The sequence below is a fragment of the Anopheles arabiensis genome, chromosome 3 (assembly GCF_016920715.1).
Source record: "Anopheles arabiensis isolate DONGOLA chromosome 3, AaraD3, whole genome shotgun sequence".
Classification (NCBI taxonomy): Eukaryota; Metazoa; Arthropoda; class Insecta; order Diptera; family Culicidae; genus Anopheles; species Anopheles arabiensis.
In genome coordinates, this window is record NC_053518.1 from 24,825,174 (window position 1) to 24,839,209 (window position 14,036).

Genomic DNA, 14,036 nt, shown 5'->3' on the forward strand with positions numbered 1-14,036 from the left:
ATGAAGCATGCCGGCTACGATGAGTTTTCATGTTTGCTGTTTCGCATAACGATCCGGTTTGATGTGGTGAAGAAGGGAGAGAGATTTGTTTGGTCACAAATAAGACATATTTGTGTTTGACAACAAGCTCAGCATGTGCATATCGATGCCTTTTAGCTTGTTTAAAAAAAAACATGTACTGAATTCCTTTACCAGCTTATCCTTGACGCGCTTTGGCGCAGCGGTTGGTCAGGCTACGAGGGCTATCACATTCTTGCATACAATCATCCGTCCTTGCGACAACCCCCTGCAGAGGAGACGGCACCATAATCACAAACAAAACATCATATCCTTCTGACTTAATACCGCTCATAACCCACCGAAACAGTAGCAAAAGCATCGTCCAGCAACAACAACAGTCCCCAAACAAAATAAAGCATTACAAATCATCCTTCATGCTGAACCGTCACAAACCGTGCTCGTACACACACATTGATTATCATACTTTCTCTGCTTTTTATCCACCTTGCTTGTTATCTCTCGCCCCGGTTTGCGATGGTGGTGGTGGTGGTGGTGCTTTCATAAATTACACCTGATATTATTGCAGGTTGGCCGTTTTAACGAGTGACCGACGGCGAAAAGAACCTTACACAGAGAGACGCGGTGAAGCGGAGCAAAGGCAGGACGGCAATTAATTGCTGCGCAATCGCCATAACTAACACCCCGACGAGCTTGGTGCGGAGCTCGGTAGCGTACGAACGCGCCACGGGAGGTAAGACTGGGCGAGAACGTACGAGCGACCAAGAAAACGCGACCACAGGCGACTCCTCCACTGCCAAAGGAACGTGCGTTAATTAGAGCGTGTTTGTGAGCCGTTTCGGTTAGCCTGCGGGTCTCTGGAGGAAGTACATTTTGATTTGCATACTCTGCGTCTTCCTTCCCAGTGCCAGTGCCTCTTCGTCCGCCAGCTACGTTCACTGGCAGCTCGACTGGAATAACCAAAAGGCAACTAATTGCGGCGACAACTTCATTAGCCCGCAGGGGACCACGATGCGAGACGGAGATTGGTGCAGCTCGATCGATCTTGGACGATCATCGTTGAGATCGGAAGTCTGTACAGACGCGGATACCACCCACTTGCATTTACTGCATTGTTCATTTCTCTAACGATGGAAGTTAGTGGAGGATATTAAAATTTTCTTTTAGGAGCAGCAGTACCGCAATTTACACGGATGCAATAGAAAAATATCATTTCAATAAATATTACACCCCCTTTCAGATAAATCATAACATAATAGAATCACATATAACCTGTAAAACACATTATGCTTTTAATACTTTCTAATATTTTTTAATTACTTTTAATGCATAGTATAACACATAGTCGGTTTTAAAATCGGATAGAAAAGTCTGATATGCAAATGGTACTTACATTTTTTAAAAGATTTAATTTTGGTTGAGCTATCCAGGCATTTGAAGTGTTGTGTAGAATTGTTTAATATTGTTACATTAAACATATGACACATATAACGATGCAAGTTTAAATGATCTAATTATTCAATGGATGAATGAAGATCGTTTCATGTCAAACGATGTCACCAAACTTCACACTTAGTGTAGTCCATAAGGAATTTCGATCACAAACTGGGAACCTCTAAACATACAAGAACATAATACTTTAACGAAAGCACTTAATCAATAACTCAAATGCAAAGGGATACTCTTGTTTAAAACTCCCTCCATCCAAGGCAAAAGTATGCCAAAGTCACATGGCAAGGGGACCGCATGGAAGAAGCACAACAAACAACACACATACATTCACACGCCATGTGTAAACACAAGCCACCCGTCCGCGTACGCACGGACGAGCGGCCTTACTACGATGTCAACATCGACAAAACGCTCAAACCCCAAACGGCATGCGGCCGGACGTTCCAACCAGCAGCAACGTTCACAATCAACTAACGCACGACGAGCCGCCCGCTGAGAGCGGCAACATTGTTCGGGGTTGCATTTTCCAGCATCGTAAACGCCTGCGACCGGTTTCGGTGCTGGATTTGGTGCTCGCTCAATCTCTCGCTCTCTGTTTAACGCTGCCACCACCGAAGCTTTTCCAAGCTTACAGCAGTTCGGCTTCCACTGTGTGGCGTGTGGCATCGGGTAGCCGAGCGCCAGCATAAAACATATTAGTTTCTCCCCCATCGTTGGGGGAATGATTGCATCAACTTCCCCTCTACTCGGAGACCGATTTCAATAGCGGCTGTGAGGGAAGCAAGAAGAGTGCGATATTAAATTAATCGAGAAGCGAGATGGCTATACTGTTGCCCAGCAACAGCCAATGGGGCCCGGCGAACAACGCTTGGGGAAGAACGAAGCGAGCAAAGCGAGAATGAGGGGACCATATTTGGAGCACGAGAATTGAAAATCATCGACAGTTATGGACTGTTTCAATTCTTCGACGCTAGACATGATGGTGGTTGTTCAACAGATTGTTTTAAGTTGGATTGATTGGAGAAACAATCAACATTTCTTAGTATATTAACATGGTAAACTTGTCCATTTCCATTTAGACATGTAAATTACGTAATTTAATTAGCCTTATTTCATCAAAGTCCGTGTATTATAATTAAAAAAGTATCATTTTCTAGCCACCTTACTTACGAGCCAAAAATTAGTTCTAAAAATATGTCCAAAATGGAAAGAAGAATTACGTGAGTTATTGCGCCAAAGCCAATAATTAGTTTTTTTTTCAAATATTCTAACCCAACAGCAAATACATCGCAAAAAATCTTATACTCTCGATACGTCATACATTACACCAATGTTCAAATATTGTGAATGAGCGATGGAGCCACCTGGTTGCTCGTTAAGATGGTAGATTGATTTCTTGGAATTACTGATAATTCAATAGTAGGGGATAACAGAGTCCGTTATTTTTTTCTTTGCCTTTTTATTCACATATTTCGGGGTGTTATTATTAAACAGGATGAAGTAATAAGTACTTATACACATTTAGAAAAGAAAATAATTGTTTATTGCAAAAACTCAATTTAGAGTGAAAAAAAGTATCATTGAATAACCAAAACCATATCATACTGAAAATGAGTTTCATACATAAAAGATAGCATATACTGTTTAATAAAATATATTTATAACGTTAATAACATTTTAAATTATGGTAAATGTAAAATAATAACTGTTCTAGTTTATTAAAAAACTGTCCATTTGATAATATCATCAATTTGGACCCAATTTAAACTATACTAAATTACTTTACAACAATAGATAAAAAGGCTACCTAAGATTGAGGCATGTGTGGAAGTTTGATTCTAAAGGTATTTATTTTTATTATTATCTTTTTGCAATAACATTCAATCCAAATATATCAAATATATAAATGACAACCTTCAAATTGATCTGTCGCTTTCATCAATGTAAAACATGGCAAATCAGTTAATTATTTTCAATTATCACACCATAGCGATTGTCTCCAGTTTCTTATGTTGCTCGCTTCGTTCTTCCCCAAGCGTTGTTCGCCGGGCCCCATTGGCTGTTGCTGGGCAACAGTATAGCCATCTCGCTTCTCGATTAATTTAATATCGCACTCTTCTTGCTTCCCTCACAGCCGCTATTGAAATCGGTCTCCGAGTAGAGGGGAAGTTGATGCAATCATTCCCCCAACGATGGGGGAGAAACTAATATGTTTTATGCTGGCGCTCGGCTACCCGATGCCACACGCCACACAGTGGAAGCCGAACTGCTGTAAGCTTGGAAAAGCTTCGGTGGTGGCAGCGTTAAACAGAGAGCGAGAGATTGAGCGAGCACCAAATCCAGCACCGAAACCGGTCGCAGGCGTTTACGATGCTGGAAAATGCAACCCCGAACAATGTTGCCGCTCTCAGCGGGCGGCTCGTCGTGCGTTAGTTGATTGTGAACGTTGCTGCTGGTTGGAACGTCCGGCCGCATGCCGTTTGGGGTTTGAGCGTTTTGTCGATGTTGACATCGTAGTAAGGCCGCTCGTCCGTGCGTATGTGGCAACACCGCTTACGTTTGTGTACGTGTGTTTGGCGGTTCAACTTGAAAGCGCATGCAGCATCGTTACGATACTACTAAAAGTGATCAAAAGTCGCTCAAAAATTGATCTCACCCGGTGATCGACAGTGCTAGCTAAGGGAATAGATATTTTATTCCAGATGTGCTTGCTTTCTAAGTGGTGTGCATAAAAATGCTGTGATCATTGATCATGTAACCGTGAAAAAATAAAAGTGATGTTTGAAAAGCAGTGTATTGATGTAACATAGTGGCAGATTTTTGAATTAGTGAATGAATTAAAATAATTTAAAAAAAACCTGTTGTGAAACATAGCAATTATTACTCTCTGTGTGCACTAGTGGATAAAGCTTTCTCTGGTAATTGGATTACTGAAATATTGCATACATTTTAACAAACCATTCACGTTTACAATTACAATGAAAGTGATGAATAGCTACGAAGTAAACAGAAAACACCCGTTCCAATACAACTAAATTTGCGCTTGTAAAATATTAGCTGCAGTTATAAAGCGTAGGCAAAGTTATTTAAAAAATCACCGTGTTTATCAATCCTCCTCTGATCGCGGCAACACCCAGCTGCAGATAACTACTTACGTACGTGTTGCACCGCACTAGGCGCTTTTATAGTAGACGTGTGTGCTAGTGTATTGATGTGATTGTGCAATCTCAAGCGAGTGTATCGGTGAGTGGTGATCGTGCGCAATAGAAAGCTTCCTCTGTTACACAGTAGCCATTATCGCCCGCATCCGGAGTCACATCGTACCACTGATGATTACTACGGCTTAGTGATCCTGGCCGTTTGTTTTGCTGGAGCCTCCATATATGGTGCGTGCTCAGTGTGTTTGTTCGAGTGTTTGTGTGTGTGTGTGTGTATGTGTGTACATGTGTGCGTTTGTCCAGTTTTTGTGTGAGCGTGTGTGAAGTGATAGTGTATGTTTCACCTGCACCTTCGTCCCAGCTGGTCGGTGCGTGAGTGAGACGTGCGTGCCAGTGACACTGTTTTCTCCGAAACCCTGCTGCCAAGATCTCACCGACGCCATCAATGATAATGTCACGTAGGAAGCAGTCCAACCCAAAGCCACTTCTTCAGAAAAGTAAGTAACGATCGTGTCGCAAGCGTAGATGTGTATTATCAGACGTCTACTATCGTGGCGTTTTGCTTGTGGCTCGTGTGCAGAAGTAGCCAGATGAGCTGGTACCGCTTAATACAGAGTGCCGCTAGCAGAGCAAGCAGATAAGCGCGCCAGCCGCATGTTGAGCTGTTTGTAGCACGAAAGCAGAGGCTGTCGATCAGACTCTAAAAGCCGTCGGCATTTTGATGTTGATAAACTGCTCTTTTTTTTTTTTGTTGTATTTTAAAATAGTTTTGATAAACTTGTGATAAAAAATTTAATTATACGAGCATCCTTAAACAATTGTAATAAGTACGACGGTTGGTTAGGGCCTAGAAAAACCCATCCAAACATTTCAGTTGCTGTGATGCAAGCAAACATTTGGGTATTTTGCTCTGCACCACAATCAGACACACCGCTGATACTGTTATCCCCACAAGACACCCAGATAATAGAGCCGGCAACTTGGATGCTACACCGATTGTGCCTGGCTGATCAGGACGCACGCGAAGTACCAGTACGCGGAGAGTAACATAAAACAAAGCACACCATGCTAAAGAAGAAAAGGTCATCCACTTCTTTTACAGTGACCTGCGATTGCATACGACCTCTTCATCTTGTTGTCTGTCTATCGGTCGGGCTGATAGGATGAGCGATAGGATGGGAACCGTCTAGAAGTGAACGTATCATCGAACCTTTTTTTTGTTGTTTGCCGTAATGCTCTCGCGCCAAACCCGACTCCGATTGAAATCAAACCATTGCTCATGGGGCGCGCCAAGAGATGAAGCCTTCGAACCGGATTAAGCCCGTAACGCTGAGCGCACGTCAAGCACGATTAACTGGCACTGCCGCGGTACGCTGATCGGTCAAAAACTCACTTCAATGTTAAAAAAATTACGCCGGTGTGGCTTACGTCCTGCTGCGTGACGGCCACTCTTGGCATACCAGAAAATCCTGCCACCATCTTTGTCTGCGCTCATTATGTGTCGCTTGGTACAATCGTTATCAGCTAAGGGGAGAAGATAGTGAAGTAAGGAACTTCCACCAGCACACGTCATTTTATTTCTAGAACACACTTTCTGAAAAAAAATGTCCGTGTTTGAGCGGGAAGCAACAATAAAACCGGCTTTAGCACAGACGGGATGATCCGGAAAGGAATGTTTGGGAGATTTTTTCTAGAAACATTTCGACCATTTTGGCAAACCGCTTTTTTGTGGAACAACTCATTTCCTGATTGTAATTGTGCTAGGGGAGTGTTCGAGCTGTCACAAATTGCACAAAAACGTGCCTGGCGTTTTGTTGTGGCCTTGAAGGTCGCTGAGAAAATGGTAATTGAAATGGGGCTATATTTTTGGAGGCCTTTTTTGTAGCAAAATATCTGATGGTAATGTTTGATTGTGATTCATTCGAGTTCGAGGTGGTATGCTGCTGTTTTTGTTCGTTGTTTTGCGGTTGGAAAATAAGTCAACGATCGCTTGTAGCCAGTAGCGGGTTTACAGTGTCGGGGGCCCCAAGCAGTAAGAATTGTTGAGGCCCTCTGTACATAATTACCGGGGGGTACTTGGCATCCGTCTTGACAAATGTAACATTTCAACTTAAATTTTGTTGCTGCCGGGGGGGGGGGGGGGGTTGTCTAGCGCGGGGTCCCAACGTCCATCATTCTATCAACTGTTATGGAGACTAAAGATTCCGGGGCTCCTCATTGACGGGGCCCCCCGCAATTGTTTGCTTTGCTTACCGTTAAATACGCCACTGCTTGTAGCACTAGTTTGTACAAGTTTATTACTTTGCAAACAGTTGGTTGGTGAAATAAAAAAAATCCTTCTTCTTCTTCTTTGGCTCAACAACAACCGTTGTCGGTCAAGGCCTGCCTGTACCACTTGTGGGCTTGGCTTTCAGTGACTTTTTGATTTCCCCCCATAGCAGGATACTCAATCCTACGTATGGCGGCACGGTCTATTTGGGGATCGAACCCATGACGGGCATGTTATTTAAGTCGTACGAGTTGACGACTGTACTACGAGACCGGCTCAAAAAAATCCATCCAATGAATGATTGATAATGTTCAGACTCGTATGCATTCCCACCCAATCAATATGTAAGACAGAAGCTAGAAACATTAATATTCTCCCCTCTTTATTAAATCGATCGACAGTAGAAAAGCTGTGGGTGGTATCCGCTTCTGGACAGACTTCCGATCTCAACGATGATCGTCCAAGATCGATCGAGCTGCACCAATCTCCGTCTCGCATCGTGGTCCCCTGCGGGCTAATGAAGTTGTCGCCGCAATTAGTTGCCTTTTGGTTATTCCAGTCGAGCTGCCAGTGAACGTAGCTGGCGGACGAAGAGGCACTGATACTGGGAAGCAAGACGCAGAGTATGCAAATCAAAATGTACTTCCTCCAGAGACCCGCAGGCTAACCGAAACGGCTCACAAACACGCTCTAATTAACGCACGTTCCTTTGGCAGTGGAGGAGTCGCCTGTGGTCGCGTTTTCTTGGTCGCTCGTACGTTCTCGCCCAGTCTTACCTCCCGTGGCGCGTTCGTACGCTACCGAGCTCCGCACCAAGCTCGTCGGGGTGTTAGTTATGGCGATTGCGCAGCAATTAATTGCCGTCCTTCCTTCGCTCCGCTTCACCGCGTCTCTCTGTGTAAGGTTCTTTTCGCCGTCGGTCACTCGTTAAAACGGCCAACCTGCAATAATATCAGGTGTAATTTATGAAAGCACCACCACCACCATCGCGAACCGGGCCGAGAGATAACAAGCAAAGTGGATAAAAAGCAGAGAAAGTATGATAATCAATGTGTGTGTACGAACACGGTTTGTGACGGTTCAGCATGAAGGATGATTTGTAATGCTTTATTTTGTTTGGGGACTGTTGTTGTTGCTGGACGATGCTTTTGCTACTGTTTCGGTGGGTTATGAGCGGTATTAAGTCAGAAGGATATGATGTTTTGTTTGTGATTGTGGTGCCGTCTCCTCTGCAGGGGGTTGTCGCAAGGACGGATGATTGTATGCAAGAATGTGATAGCCCTCGCAGCCTGACCAACCGCTGCGCCAAAGCGCGTCAAGGATAAGCTGGTAAAGGAATTCAGTACATGTTTTTAAACAAGCTAAAAGGCATCGATATGCACATGCTGAGCTTGTTGTCAAACACAAATATGTCTTATTTGTGACCAAACAAATCTCTCTCCCTTCTTCACCACATCAAACCGGATCGTTATGCGAAACAGCAAACATGAAAACTCATCGTAGCCGGCATGCTTCATCGATCGTTTCGCTTCTTTGCTTCTGTATCGTTCGCAGCAGGAAACTCGATACCGTTTGAAAGGATTCCTCCGGTTGTGTGGGGCTCGCTTTGAGCATCTACATTGTCGAAGTTGCTCATAAATAACCGCCTAACACCTCGTCGATGACAGTGTCAATAATTTGATCACACCGGAGCGCTGCCGGGCATTAAAATGCAAGCGAACCGAAGCATCGAAGGAGGAAGATGGAAAAGATGGAGAATTAATGAGAACATTCCGCGTCCAAATATGAACCAAACGAAAAAGGAAACGTTTCAAAGCGCGTTTAGCAAAACGAGAACGTGAAAAGAAGATGATCATTGATGAAAATGTAAAAAGTATACTAATAATACCATTAAACAACATTCTCGTTTTGTGCAGCAAGGGAAGAATCAATGTTTTGAGGAGCCAATGGAGTGACGACAAAACGGGTCAGTTTAAAAAAGCATAACAACAAATTTAAATAACAAAATTGATTCCATTCCCCCTTTTGCCTCCTGTTCTGCATTCGTTTCATCCGTCCTAAGCAGTGCTGGACTTTGAGGATCTCTTCTTTCCGCTCATGTTGTGTTGGAATAAGTGTTGATTTAATAACCCAAGGCGAGCTGCTGTCTTGTCAGCGGCGAATTAAAACTCACCAGCTACCACTTCTGTTCGACCGCTGAGACGCTATGAGAAGAGATCGATGAAGTGGAAACTGATCCACAACCATCAGTCCACGGAGAAACGGTGTGTGGGACGGATTGAGAATTAGTTCGTTATTAAATGGCGTCGTGCTGTCATTTGTAGCTCCCTGTCGACTGTGGTAAACCCGTTCACAGGCTTCTGACGGCTGCCTAAGGTATGTTTCTTGCGCTTCGTCACTTCTGAGGGGAATGAGCGTTTGACTCATTATGAAGAAGAAGACAAATACCAAAAAAGCCCTTGGACTGTGGAAGAGGGAGACGAGATGTACCTCAATCAAACTGCGCGATCCTACTGAAACATCTGGCGTCTAGATCAGCGATCCGAGATCGTGTGTCCGTTTAATTTACTTTACGATCGCCATCCAACAAAGATGAAAGATGAATGGATTATCGAGCGCATGGTGACTAGATCCGAGGCCCTTGGAGCTAGCAAGGCTTCTTTTGGGGAAATACAGCCTCTTTCAACCGCTTTGATTACGGCAGACCAGCTCAGATTGGGCTTGATGAGTGCTAGAGGGTAGCAGTAGCAGCTACTGAATTGGATGAATATAGCTGAATAATTTCGATGAATCGTTAATGCGTTGGGAGGTTTCATGAGGAGTCTGCTGACAAATGAGTGGTGATTACCTTGAGAAATCAAATGATTCAACTAAAATAGAAGCTACCTTAATTGAAATCATCCCTGGCCGACTGTTTTTAGTAACTGAATAAGTGCGTCTTAACATATGAAATGTGATCCTCAATAGAAATTCAATGCGTTATTAACAGAAAGGAATCTGCAAGGCTTTGAGATTTGTAATAATTCTATGCGAAATCTCAATCGATCCACCAACGATGATGTCCGTGTGATATGCCACTGTCGCTCTCTCTCTTTCTCTCTCTCTCGCTCTCTCTCTCTTCGTTTCTCTCTCTCTCTTTCTTTTTTTGAATCTCTCTTTCTCTCTTTTGCTCTCTTTCTGTAGTTCATTATTCCATTTTATTGAAAAAGCGCTCCCATACTTCCTTCGTTACTGCTCGTCTGCTCGCCTTAAAACAAGGCGCGTTCAAGGTGCATTCGGTCGAGACGGCTACCGATTGTTATCATAATTAGAAAACACCTCGATCAAGAAACAAACCCCACAAAAAACGGAACCGGTCCGGCCGAAATTCACCCGAAATCGCGTCGATCCATCGAGACGTGGGTCCAAGATCGTCGAGACGCGATTGCAACCTTCGTCCTCTTACCTTCCATCCACTCATGACGGGTTCGTGTCGTTCCTTCCACGCTATCGGCCACACTCTGGCCACACTGGTGACGAATGATGTCACTCTGATGGCATGAGCTTTCCTGGTCGCTCGATTGTTCGATTTCGTCGGACGTCGCCGGTGTCCTCCGGTTTTCCAATATCTTTGCATCAGTGCCTACCATTCCGTTTTTGCGGGCGTTTTACTTGTTCTCATTTATTCTACTTACCCCGAAACGACTTCATGGGACACGATTTTGGCGCGATCATCACGGATCGAAGTCTTCCCGCGGTGGACCGTGGCTTTGGACGAAAAAGATGGAAAAGCTGAGATAGAGCAAACTTATGTTAATTATTTATTGTGTGCATTTTATGGTGACTTGGCTTCTTGTGATGATGGTCAGCGACGACCTGGCCTACCGCATTTGTGTGTTCAATGGAAGTATTCTTGAGTATAAATAAGTTAACACTTACTGTTCATGGAGCTCTTGTGACATGTCATGGAGGAAACAAACAAATATACTATTTTGTTTAAATGTGTGAAATAATACAAAACCGGAATCTGTATCAATACAACTACATAGAAAACATTAATTAAGTTTCTATTTGTAAGTTAACATTAAATGATTGGTCAAGAATGATAAACATGTTGGCAGTCATTGCTAACATATCCGAGCCTTTAAACACCGAGGGCAATTCAAAACTTAATTCTTTACTGCTGTGATAACGACCGTGTAGCCACACCGTAGAGCCAGTTGAACATCGCCTTCACTCACTCGCGCCTTTTTTTCTAAACGATCAACGATCTTCGATTCAAACGATCAAGATAACTGCACACAACTGTGTCCTTGTCAGACGGACAGACAAATACACGAACCAACAAGACACGGTAGAACAAAAAACCACTGCCAATCCACTGAACAAAGGCACACAAATATCACCACCAGTAGGATAGTTGGATAGTTGTTGAGATAATCTTTGGGAGTTGAAAGTGAGATTGAATCAACAACCGGCTTGGACACCACCGGGAGCAACAACATACGAATCTTCAAACGAAATCAAATACTGCGAGTCGATAGAAAATGGGGGAACAAGACCCACGAACGGGTTGATCATTTGTTCAAGTCAAGATCAATCTCTATAGCAGTGACGCAAGCGATCACCCGTCCTGAGCGAAAGATGTACATCGGTGATCGCGATCGTAAAAGAACTTCCGATGAATTCTGGGAGATGTGAGTGAGAGTGAGAGAGTGTTTTCAAAGCTGACACTGACAAAGCGACGACAAGGTCGTTCTAGCCCTTCCGATACGTGTGAAAAGCGCTGACTACTACCGCTAGTGTGTTGTCTTTCTACCGGATGAGACATGCTGGTGCTCACAGGTGAAGACGTAGCGGTGCAAGTTGTTGTCAAACCGGTGCGACGTTTGTGTGCGAGGGGTACCAGTGAAGTTGTTTTACGTGTTACCAAGCGTAGCTGCCTGGAGCGGTATATTTGTATCATAACATTTAGCGGGGAATGTGCAAGCTAAGCGTGTTGGTGTGTTCATGGCTGGGGTACGGTCTGAATTGGCTGCTGGCCGTGTTGTTTGTGTCACTGGCAGTGTAGCGTAAAATAGAAGCTCGCGGAAGGTCACATACAATCAGAGCATACGTTTACTTCATTACGTCTGCAATGATGTAAAAAGTAAATAGAAATTAACAGACACCTTTACTTTAAATAGGAAAATTAAGTTTCAAGTACTAGTTACCTATACACTACAAGTCAACTACGTATAAGATACCATAATTAATAAATACGGTAAGATATAACCGATGAACAACATTCACTGTAAATAAAACAGCAAAAATATTCAGCATTTAAATGAGCTATCCTAACAAGACTCCTTTTGCCATCAAACCAAACTGTGATTCATTCAGTTTAAGTAATATCTTCTTCGCAGCTATGCTTTGTAAGTTCCGCATTTGAAGGCAAGATAACTCTGCTGCTCGAGTGAAAAAGTAAAAATAACTGGGAGAATAATAACACATGACTATATATGGTAACTAGCAACGTTTGCTGTCCACATAGTCTCGATTGTGTTGGAGTGATTGGGGCGTTGAATAACAACGCTGCAGTCGATGAGATGGATAACAAGCCACCAACGTGCTTCCTTGTCAAACGCGACCTCACTATGACGGCGTATTAACTTCTTCTCTCGTTTGATAAATAGTTTGTTTAGTCACTCGTCGCGATATTGTGTTTACAAACACTGAGCAGCGTCTTTTGCGTTCAACATATTTTAACACTTGTTTGAATGAGGACAAAAATAGAATCTTGATTGCAGCGACCACTTCACAAGCTGACCGATCAAACGACCGATAAACGATTGAGCAAAGTAAAATAAAACAAACGCGTCGTTCAATCGAATCGAACGACGAAACATTCGTTGAGATAAAAGTAAAAGAAAAAAAAGTAAACAACTACACGAATCGGACGAAGCTTTTGTACGTATGAATGTAGATCTTATCCCACATGTTGGCTTCCGTGGAATGTCCAAATTTTGACACGTTCCTCTCACTCGCGCTGAAAGCGGCCGTGGTATGGGCGAGCGTTTGTTTCGTCTTTCAATTTTATTATTTTCATCTCCTAATCTGAGCTCGATCATCAGTCAACGAACGAGACCGACCTGTCAGAATTCGTAATAACCTGTAATAAACGAGTCCGTGTCGTAGGGTCCGCTTACGAAGTGCCCAGCGTGGACGATCGGTGGTGGAGCGAGACACAGGCCGAGACCGTTGTCGATGTTAATGCTGATTCAATCGATATTCAATTTTTCTTTCAGAGGTCTCATTGTGCTGCTGTGCTTTTGAATCTGGTTTTTTGGTCGCAGAAGGTGATAGGATCTGAGACAGGTTTGTGGTGGTATTGGTGAAAAGGTGCTCGAATCCTTATCATGCTTCTAAAATCGGAGGAGTGTTGGAAGCTCACTTGAGCAGTTTTTATAAGGTATTCGAGCAGTTAGGAACAACGACCTCAATTTACTGGTCGTGTGATGGCGCCATGATCATCACTCGACTTGCAGCAAGTGCTTGTGACAAGAGGTTCTCCGCTGAGCCCGAGTAATGCATCAACGACGTCAAATATCGATACAGCGTTGTGGTGTCTGGTTAATTTCAGCTTCGATCGAAAGGCAAGATAAGCTTAGCTCGAGACATCGAGTGGCTTGTGGAAAATGATCTGTTCTCGGCGAAGTTCTTCGTCGGGGAAATTAACTCATCTGCTCTTTTTGTAGCGATAACTGCAAAACGATCGAACGATCAACGAACGATTGCTTATCGGAACTTGGTATGGTGTTTGTTGCTGGACAGCGTGATCTGCTCTCAAATAATTCATGAATAATCATTGCTTTTTCTTTCAGGTTTGAAAATGGTATGGTATTGCCTACCAAATACGATGTTGTGCCGTTCTATAATCTAGACGGTTGAGAGTTGCTTCAAAGGGCGTTGAGTCTGATTAAAAACAGGCATAAAGTGCTCGAAACGATCATGCATGGAAACACAAATCCATTTCATCTGTGTTCCGATAAGCAATGAAGATGATCATCTTTCATATGGGGCGTTAGCTGTCGATGATGGAATGTCAGAATCATTGAACTTGGATGATAACACTCGGCGGCAATTGTAGGCCGCTACACAGCAAGAGAAAACATACATAT

General features: G+C 43.5%; 1 protein-coding gene and 1 long non-coding RNA gene across 2 annotated transcripts in view; one reads left to right on the plus strand and one right to left on the minus strand.

Moving 5' to 3' along the window:
* Positions 1-2,029, minus strand: part of LOC120899680 — a 60,599-nt gene extending 58,570 nt beyond the window's left edge. Inside the window, exon 1 of the long non-coding RNA XR_005739087.1 lies at positions 1,412-2,029. This is a non-coding gene — a long non-coding RNA (uncharacterized LOC120899680). The remainder of the gene's footprint in view (positions 1-1,411) is intronic.
* A 1,838-nt stretch (positions 2,030-3,867) lies between these two features.
* Positions 3,868-14,036, plus strand: part of LOC120899675 (zinc finger protein ush) — a 134,557-nt gene continuing 124,388 nt past the window's right edge. Inside the window, exon 1 of the mRNA XM_040305784.1 lies at positions 3,868-5,125. Coding sequence (XP_040161718.1) covers positions 5,074-5,125 — 52 coding nt within the window. The 5' untranslated portion in view covers positions 3,868-5,073. The remainder of the gene's footprint in view (positions 5,126-14,036) is intronic.